Source organism: Euphorbia lathyris, chromosome 8, assembly GCF_963576675.1.
Source record: "Euphorbia lathyris chromosome 8, ddEupLath1.1, whole genome shotgun sequence".
Taxonomy (NCBI): Eukaryota; Viridiplantae; Streptophyta; class Magnoliopsida; order Malpighiales; family Euphorbiaceae; genus Euphorbia; species Euphorbia lathyris.
In genome coordinates, this window is record NC_088917.1 from 54,840,925 (window position 1) to 54,851,076 (window position 10,152).

A 10,152-nucleotide genomic window follows, 5' to 3' on the forward strand; every position below is an offset into this window, starting at 1 on the left:
CACATGATGGCAATATGCTTGGCTCCTAACATAGTGGCATTTCGGAACGAAGTCTGTTTATTCCTATTGCATCAATTTGGTATTAGGGTCTAACCATATTCACCATGCCCCCAAAGAGACAAGCCGTGGAGGAGGTGTATGGTCGTGAGGATCTGCAACAGATTGAACAGAGGCTTGGATGGGTTGAGCAAGTCATAGGTCAATGGATCGATGCTATCATGGATCAGCTGACACGAAGAATGGGAGATTTGTTTGCTCCTCATGAACGAAGGAATCCTAATGATGATGGATGAATAAATCCCTTCACTGGAGAGTATGTTGATAGAGATGATTCTGATGAAGACTATGATGATAGAGGTGACACTTTGTTTATTGGTGAACCAGTCTTTTATTAGGAGATTATGGATGATGAGGATGACACATTGTTTGTTGGTAGACCGATCTTTGATCAGGAAATCGTGGATGAGGGTGATGATGACAAGGGTGACATCGTGCTTACGGATGAACTGATCTTTAACTAGGAAACTGTGGATGAGGACGTGGTGTAGGAAACTAAGCTAGTATATATCTTAAACAAGAAGACGATAGACGCAGAGGTTGAGGTTGAGGTTGTGGTTCTTAATAAGAATTGGTTTCATGTTGAGTTCGAAATATGAGATTTTGTGTGGATGAGTTTTTCTACAAGTAATTATAAAAGGTTGTCTGCCAAGAAAATTGGATATATAGAAATCGTGGAGAAGGTGATTCTTCGGACGATGAAAATTCGATGGCAAAAAATTTTCAACCTGGGGAGAATGATGCAGTGGCATTTCAGTAATTTTGCTCGAGTTGTGGTGTTCCGAATGTTCCGTCAAATTAAAAAATTTACAATTAAATTGTAATTAATTCAGTATTAATTGCGATTGAAATTTATAATTAATTACAATTAATCTAGTATTAACTGCAATTAATTTAATATTAATTGTCATTTACTTTTTTTAGTGTTTTAAGTTGTTGCCTATTTAAAGGCTTATTTTCATTGTAAGAGGGACTTGATTTTGATTAATGAAATTGTGAGTTTTCACATTCCCAACCTTTTTCATTTTTCTTTATTATTTCATCGTGTGGGTATTGTTCTTTGGTTGCCCCACCAAAGTGGTATCAGAGCATGGTTTCGACCTAGGGTAGAAAACAATAGCAGAGTTGTAGAGAAGATGTCGTCTACAACCTTTAAGTATGAGGTTCTCTTTGACAGAAAGAGAAATTTCATGTTATGGCTGAACACAATTCAAGACTATTTGGTGCAACAATGTCTTGATGTCGCACTAGAAGATGAGAAACCTAGCATTATGAAAGATGAAGACTGGAGTACAATTCAAAGGAAAGCTGTTAGCACTATGAGGTTAGCTCTTCCTCCCCAAATTAAAATTAGTGTGTTGAAAGAGATCTCTTAAAGATTTATGGAAGCAGTTGGAGAGCACTTATTTGTCGAAGTCGTTGGCTAGCTGGTTGTGTCTGAAGATGGATTTGTGCACACTCATAATGGATGAAGGAGGTAACATTCTCGATTACATTAATAATTTTAATAAATTGGTTTGTCAGCTATTGAGTATAAGAGAGAAGATTGAGGATGAAGAGCAGACATTGCTCTTGTTAGCGTCATTGCCTAGATCCTTCAAGTCGTTGGTGCAAACGATATTAGTGAGGGAAACACATTACAGCTGGATGATGTGATGACGACCTTAAAGAGGAATGTGAGGATGATGCAAGAAGAGGATAATGGTCTTAAAATACTAATGGCTAAAGAGAATGGAGAAAGAGGGAGGAACTACAAAAAAGGGTGACTGTGGTGGAAGATCCAGATCTCGATAGAAGGATACTATTAAGTGCTTTTATTATGGAAACACTGATTACATGCAATCTTGTTGCCCACAGTTCATAGACGACTTGAAGAGTCTACAAGAAATGATGAAAGGTAAAGGAAAGCATTGTGCGGATTGAGCGAAAGATAAATAAACGAAAAACGAAACACATACTTTATGTGGTTCACTAACGTTATGTTGGCTAGTCCACGTGCAGAAAGAGAATAGCTTTTATTAAGGAGGCTGAAATTCAGATTACAATTTAGGGTTTAACATAAGAGAGTATTTATAGTACTCAATCTATCCTAAACCACTGTTATAAAAACCGGACCGGACCGGCCAGTCGGACCGATCGAATCGGAAACCGGCCAAAAGTCCGGTCCGAGGTAGTCCGGTTTGTTGAATCTTCAACAAATCGGACTCGCCCGGAGTTGAACCGGGAACCGGAGGTCAGACCGGGAACCGGTGCTACTCCGGTTTCTGAGATTTACTATAAAAAAAATTAATAAATTAAATATTAAAAAATGAAATCTGAGAAGATGGAGATGGAGAAAGGAAGAGAGTCATCGTAAACTGCTGATGGAAAAAATGTTCAGAAAAACAAAAAAGAAAAGATCATTTGTTCTTGGATTTTTGTTGCTGTGAATTAATTTCTCCGGCAAAAAGAACAAATGGAAGTTAGAAGAGAAAGGAAAAAGTGAATTAGGTGGAATAGAGAGAGAAAGAGAGGCGGTAGATTAGAGAGAGAAAGAGAGAGGCGGTAGTGAAAGGAGTGGAATGGGGATCAAACTAGGTTTCCTGGAAATACCTATAAGATTGATGGGCTAATTGGTTTTATTGGTCTACATCATTTAAAAGCCCAAATAGTTGTGCATTAGTATTATTTATTATATTCCTTATTCTATTAAATAGAAATAGATTTTATATAAATTATATATATAAATATTATTTATTTATTTATTACGTCATCCGGTCCGACCAATCCGAGCCATCCGATCTGACCAAATGACCCGTGACCCAGTTATAAATCCGGTTTGATATCCGATCCGGTTCTGATAACATTGTCCTAAACAGACTTAGACCCCAAGACATCGCGAGACCCCCGTTTTTTCCTGTCGTAGCATGTAATACAGATTCAAGGCATTACGACAAAAGGTTTGTAATTCCTCCGCTAATGTGGTTGAAGATTGTGATTTACTATTAAATGCTGCAAATGACCTTGTAGAAGATCATTTTGGTTGGGTGTTGGATTCTGTTGTTGATGTTCATATTTGTAGAGATCGAGCTTGTTTTGACACTTTACAAGTAGATGGAGATTTTGGCTACATCAGTGACGGGAGAAATTCAAAGATGAAGATTGAAAGCATTGGAAGAGTTTGTCTAAAGCTCCACACGATGTTGTCAAAACACTTGCTGATGTGAAGTTTGTACATAGTGCTAAAGCCAACACTTGCAAGGTATGAAGAAGGGTAAAAATATCTATTATCTTGATGGATGTTCCCTTAGCAAAACGACGAAAATAAAGACTGCAAAGAGAATTTAATTTTCTGAAACTGTCAAGATATGTGGGGATTTGGATCGAGGGAGGATTCATTACAAATCTCCCCAAATCCCACATTGGAAAAAAGTGGGATTTTCAAAGTGGTGTTCCCTTATAAATAAGATATAGGCTTGTTACTTGAATGAGTAGCAATCTCAAGGATAGTTAATTAGAGAGGTTTAACTTGGGTTTTGAGTAAAAGTTGCAACTATTTTATAGTGGAGATTTAAGTGGCCTAAAAGGCCTGTAGTTTTTACTCTTGTTGAAGAGATTTTTTACGCTAAAATTCGTGTGCCTTTTTCTCTTTTCTTTCTTTTTTTTGTGGGTATTGTTATTTGTTTAACCCTAATATTCGACCCATCTTGTACATCCTATTAATCTCCTCAACTCAAAAAATATAACACTTCGTGCCCTTTAGGTTTTTATGCCCATTTCAAAGCAATGAAAGAAGAGTTCACATACAAAAAATGTATTGAGTTTAGGAGGTTCCCAATACTATGTAGGCACAAAACGGTTAAATGCATGACAATTTTTGAATTGAAGGGCTGATAGGTTGGCAATAGCCACTAAGTAAATATAATTAAGTGATAAAATGAAACAAGTTAAGGAGCGACGAATGTATTAAGTTTTTTTTATTATAAATTTCTTTTTAAAAAATCAGATTTTATTCATACCTTTGCTATTGTTGATAAGCCCGTTCGGTGACACGTCAGATTTAAGAGTCTCACTTTCAACCAAGTTAAATGGCTAATAAAAAACTTTGCAAATTTAAATGGCCAATTAGTATTTTTGACAAATTCAGAAAGTCAATCGTTTTCACTCCATGTTAAAGATGCTCAATTGAATGTATTAACCCATTAAACCTATATCAGTTAAATCGAAAAATCCAAAAGTTCATGTTTAGTCATATTATGAAACGTACTTTTGAACTAATTTCAATTAAAAGAATATTAAATTATGAACTTAATTCATTTTAAAACTATATACTTCAATACAGCAAACATTGGGCAGCTTTTCCACACCTTGTAAAATGCAACATCCAAACTTAATAAATAAATAAAACCAGCAGCATTCAGAAAGGTTAGTAAATACATTGTCATTTTAAATGATCAATATTGAATTAACTGCTAATCAATAATTATTACAATTACTTTGCACTATTGTTTTCTCCTGTCTTGTTAATCAGTTGTTGCTGCTGCTGCCAACAGAACTTAACAAAGCTAAGTACTCATTTATGGCCTCACCTTCTTTTGTTACTTCTATATCATAGTCAGCTAAAGCATCTCCTTTTGCTAATTCATCTGCAATTTCATCCTCCATCTCTGCATCTCTCTCCTCAACTTCACCGCCAGATGGACCTTCAATATCATTATTATCTTTATTCAATTCCTCCATCACAACATTGTCCATTGTCATTATAGGGTTACTTGTACTGCTATTACCACCATCTGAAGGGCCGCTAGCTCTTGGTTGTGCCAGCAATTGCTGCATTGCCTGCTCAATGGAGGCCCCGCCTCGAATAGCTTCAACCACTGCACAGTGCAGACAAGAAATTTTTTAAAATACTACCTACCAATCATCCTAAACTCCGGTGACACCAAAATATGGAATTATATTCATCATGGCCAAAATTGTTTAGTTCATGCTGTTAAAACCCCTGCACAACAGAATTCACAAATAGTCTCACAGGAATGGTAACATGGACTTTCTATAAACTTAATAATTGGAAAAGCCAGGATCAAAACAAATGATTTTGGAGATGACATGGATGCTAGTTGGACATAACTTCTCCAGCTAATGAGTTTATACTGTGTATTAGTGAATTCTGTGGTGAAAAGTTCAATTGAAGTACGAGGGGTTATAGTGGCACGAACTTAAAACTTTGTGGCCTTGACGAAACAATCCTCTAAGTTGAGAGAAAAATACAACTGTTGAAATAGTACCTCTTGACCTTTCAAAGCCCATGGATACAAGCTGTTTAACTGAAGCCTGTTCTTTTTTCTGTGATCTTTTTCTTTTTCTAGATTCTATGTCACCCTGAAGGAAAACAAGTGAGTCAGTATGCAGGCTTGACATCTTTATAAAATAACCCAAGTAACCTTACCTGGATAGTTGTATTAGTTTCTGGATTTGTCAAATCATCCAATGCCTTTTGAAAGTCATTTTCATTTCTCCTTAGAGCTTCAGCAGCAAGGTCCTTCTCATACCTGCCAAATCAAGGATTAGTTCGCTTCATGGAGGCTGCAATGCCATCTATCAAACATGGGCCAAACTAACAAATTGTGCAAGTAAAGGGGCTAAATTCTAACTTACGCACACGTGCATCCCAAGAAATTAAATGAAGAATCTGAGACAAGTAATCACTAGTAACCCCAAATGCTACCTCAAGCTAAGATTACAACAAGGTGATAGAGAAAATTGTATTAAGTTGGTAATTTGAAATTAGTTTAAGGCCCCGTTTGTTTGCTGAAAAATATTGTGTTTTGAAAAATATTGGATAAGAGAAAATTTTGTTCGAAAATAGGAAGAATTGGTGGGTGACTTTTGTTTTCAAAAGGTAAGAAGAAATGGAGTAGGGTTCTAAAAGGTTAGAAAGGGCAAAACATTTTCCTCACTTTTTTTCATATATTTTTCCGTTGATCTATTTCCTAAGCAAACAAACACCGTCACGAAAACATTTTCCTACAAACAAATGAGGCCAACAAATAACAAGTTCTAATAGGCATATTATTAACAAATATGCAGTAAGTTCATACCCTAGGGAGACCAACGTCTTCAGTTTCTCGAGATCAACAGCTTTCTTCAAAGGTGTCACTCCAAACCTTTGCAGTTCCCTGGCAAACAAAGAAGAGCGATTAAGAGCACTACCAAAAGATAGTATCAAATAAAACCTCCCTCACATAATTTCAGCTTTTCGAAGAATGTTATCCTCTCGTTCCTTTGCTTTCCTTTCCTTTTCCTCTATGAGAAAATTAATGGCACTCTCAACATCCTGATTGCTCATTCTTAATGCTTTCTTTGCATCATTTTCCTTGAAGCCCATACTCATGACGGTCGATAAAGCCTCATCTGGCACTTGTAACTGGAACCAGAAAATGAATTTTGTATTGAGGAGGGAAACAATGAAAAATGGCCATAATAATTGTATCGAATAATAAGACAATAACACAGAAAGCAAGGAACATAGAAATGGGACAGATAAGAATTGTTGGATATTCAGACCAAGACAAATAAGGAAAAATAACAAAGAAAAAGGTAATGGCTATTGAGAGAGAAACATTCCACATATTCCCTGTTGAGTGTTATCTAGAGGTTCAATTCTCGATGGTAGCTAAGCAGAAAAGCTAAAAATCAGATTTATCTGCAAATATATAAATTTCAAGTTTGGTAAAAGGTTCCAGAATAAAATATGTTATTTATACACAAGATAAACATCAGTTGGATTTTCTAATAAACATCAACATTGAAGATGAGAAGATCTATTTACGACGTATCATGTGTACGTTCTGCCCAATTTCACATTTACACAAAACAGATATGAAAGGTTGGTAATAAAAAATATACATATGTCTAACCTGAGAGTATCTTGCTTGAGCAGAAGTCAAAAACTTCCTACATTTGTCAAACTGACCACTATGATATGCGACCACTCCTTCCAACAGCTCTAGTCTCAAGTATCTATAAATACATTAGAAAGTAATTAGCTTCTAATAGACGAACCAAGGGAGCCTCTTGAATTGCAGTTCTTTTCATTAATATAGAGAAGAATATATACAGAAAAATACTCACAGAGCAATATCTGAAGAGCGTCCTGCATAAATGAGCTTGAAACGGGATGAATCCTTGCCATGAGCACGTTCAAGTCCTTGTCTAGCTTTTTCAAGGCGTACTCCTGCCAATGAAAGCCAGGCAATGTCTTGAAGCATGAAATAGCACCACACCATGTCTATTTGCAGTATTGGGATATTGTCAACAAGCTGAAAGCAGACATGTAATTAAAAAGATCAGGAAACTTTAACCACATAATTTTTTAAGAGATGAAAATGGAATATAGACGGCTTACTTCAATAGAGCCGGGATTGCAAAGAGCAAAAGCCTCCTGCCAATTAGAAAATAGAAATACTTGGAAATATTCTTAAGCAGAAGAAAAGAAATACTACTATGATAAGATAAATTATCCAAAAACAATATCTAATGATGTCGTTTAATAAACATGAGAAAACATTCAAAAGAAAATTCAAACATAGATTAAACTATCCATTAGGGAATACATGCATAGAGATCCAATCGCTTGAGAAAAATGTATTATTTATATAGGATAACATAATAACTAATATTCAAATGAACTAACAATTATTGTTTAAAGCATGGAAACATGTATCTGCAAAACAAGTAAGACATTTTAACTGTTCAAATAAATTTTATATATACCTCGCCCATAGTAAGCACTTCCAATGCATCTTTAAACATTTTCCTTCTAATTAGTCCCTTTCCATTTGAATGAAGCATTAATCCCATCATTATTGCTCTGCCATGTAATGGTAGAATCACATTTTCAACCAAAAAATAGTTACAAATACAGCTAAAAACCTACAAAACCATGAAAACAGAAGCTACATGGATAGCATACTGTTTATCTGTCTCTGAAAAGTCCAATCTCTTCCCACTTTGATCTTCAAGTTCCAGATTGAAGTCCTCAACCGGAAGAGAACCATCTCCATGTCTCTTGGACAGTGCAGTTACAGCAGCTCTACCAAATCAAGAAGAAATCCAACATATTAAAATTGGAAAAAAAAAAAAGAGGGTGAAAAGAGAGCAAGGTTAAATGGTGAACAAGACACTATCCAAGCAACATCTGGTAATATCCAGCAAGCATTCAATTGCTTGATTGTACATCAAAGAGGTCAGACTTTAATACCAAGTAGCAAATCATATATGTTTCAATTTCCTCTGGTGGATTTGAAAAAATATGCCTGCTAAGTCGGTCAGAATAATTTTCAAAAGGAAAGGTCCAAAATTCATATTTTTTTCAGCAGTTTATCTGCACCTCTTTTAAAATAAAATAGATTGATTTAGAGATGAGGTGAAATTAAAAGGATTGCTTCCGGTATTTAGGATCTATTATCCAAACGGATGGAGAAGTAGATGGAGATGTTGCTCATAGGATTAAAGCTGGTTGGTCGAAGTGGAAGAGTGTACGGAGTGTTGGGCAGTGAAACACTGCCACATCCATAAGATGTCGGTGGCGGAGATGCGTATGTTGAGATGGATGTGTGGTCATACGAGAAAGGATCGGGTGCGTAATGAAATAATTAGGACAAAAGTAGGGGTCACATCTATTGAGAATAAAATGAGAGAAAATCGACTAAGGTGGTTTGGCCATGTGAGACGTAGAGCGCTTGATGCGCCGGTTAGGAGAACCGAAGAGAAGAGTGGCAAAGGGATGTAGTGGTGAGGGGTAGGGAAGACCTAAGCAAACTCGGAGGAGGGTGATCGAGAGTGATATGAGTTTACTGGGAATTGAGGAAAATATGGTAGTGGATAGGACGGAGTGGAGGGAGCGAATTTGTGTCGCTGACACGACTTGATTTCACGGTTTTATATGATGGTTCATGTTAGCCGACCCCGAATCATTTCAGGACTAAGGCTCTGTTGTTGTTGTTGCTGCTGCTATTGAAATTAATAAAAGAAATAATACACATTAAAAAATTGCATGATGTTATAAATTGGGTGCCAAATTAGATTTTTGGTTTCCTCCAAATCCATTAGTTCTCCAATGAATTAATAATGTTATAATTGAATTATCCTAAGACAGGGTAAGTAGCTCGGAAACTCATAAGCAATCAAACTCGTTTTAAACAAAATATGAATAATGAGTCAGCATCTAATAGATTCATTCCCCTGAAAGCAAGAACATAATTCTTGCACATATCATAATTTCACAAGTTATGAACAAAAATAGCAGTAATAGAAGATAGAGCTAAAATGTAAAATCGAAAGCTTTGATTCTCGTAAAACATATACACTATGCCAATTTCAACTGAAACTTAGACATACTAAACTGAATTAAACAAAAGAACTCACTTGACTCGCGCAAGCCGACGATTGCGTTCCTCATCGGCAACTAATTCCTCTTTCAAAGACTTGCCCTCTTCGATAGACACACGACTGACAAGAACCTTGGAGTTGTTCTTCATACCCAATTGACTAAGCTTTTCAGTGCCGTCACCATCTTTCAGGACTTTCCCGGCGCAGATTAAATTAATTGAATCAGCAGCCATGTTTGATCGCTTTGCAACCTCCTCTCTCAGCATCGGAACTGACCAATTATCCAATTCTACCTCTAGTATACCAACCCATATCCCTGCGAACTTTAGTTTCGCCATTGAAGAAATTGAATTGCAAGCCTGTGCTTTTTTATACTCTGAAGTAAAAGATAAAAGACGATCAATGTTGGCTCAATATATATAGTATTATAGTTTGGGAGAGGTTGCTCCCTTAAGGAATACGATTTCGGTTTTTCAATTGGGTTCCACTTGGGACTGCATATATTTCCAATTACACATAGACATTCGTATAATTATTTAGTTTTATTAAAAATATTCACAATTTGTTGTGTTACGTAAATAAAACCATCTCAACAAATATGGAAAACCTATTTGAAAACTCCAAAGTGAAGAGAAATCCTATATATATAAAAAAAATGTTGAATTCAAAATCTTTTCTATCAACATGCTATATTAGCAATAGCTAAATTAGGGTCCAAAAAAC

The 10,152-nt window shown here is 36.0% G+C and overlaps 1 protein-coding gene across 1 annotated transcript; it reads right to left on the reverse strand.

Moving 5' to 3' along the window:
- Nucleotides 1–4,426: 4,426 nt before the first annotated feature.
- On the reverse strand, nt 4,427–9,916 carry LOC136203581 (uncharacterized). Its single transcript, XM_065994775.1, has 11 exons — nt 9,466–9,916; nt 8,012–8,131; nt 7,813–7,909; nt 7,445–7,480; nt 7,171–7,358; nt 6,957–7,059; nt 6,282–6,463; nt 6,138–6,215; nt 5,486–5,588; nt 5,325–5,418; nt 4,427–4,913 (listed from the first exon to the last, which is right to left on the reverse strand). Exons 1-11 carry the CDS (start codon nt 9,765–9,767, stop codon nt 4,564–4,566), a joined length of 1,653 nt encoding a protein of 550 aa, XP_065850847.1. The 5' UTR covers nt 9,768–9,916; the 3' UTR covers nt 4,427–4,563.
- Nucleotides 9,917–10,152: the final 236 nt, after the last annotated feature.

Excerpts from the sequence above, each read along its gene's own strand:
- LOC136203581 (XM_065994775.1), bottom strand. The coding sequence starts at position 9,767 with ATGGCGAAACTAAAGTTCGCAGGGATATGGGTTGGTATACTAGAGGTA. Across the intron at positions 7,910-8,011 it reads TTTTCAGAGACAGATAAACA|AGCAATAATGATGGGATTAA; the intron begins GTATGCTATCCA and ends ATTACATGGCAG. Across the intron at positions 5,589-6,137 it reads AAGACGTTGGTCTCCCTAGG|GTATGAGAAGGACCTTGCTG; the intron begins GTATGAACTTAC and ends TTGATTTGGCAG.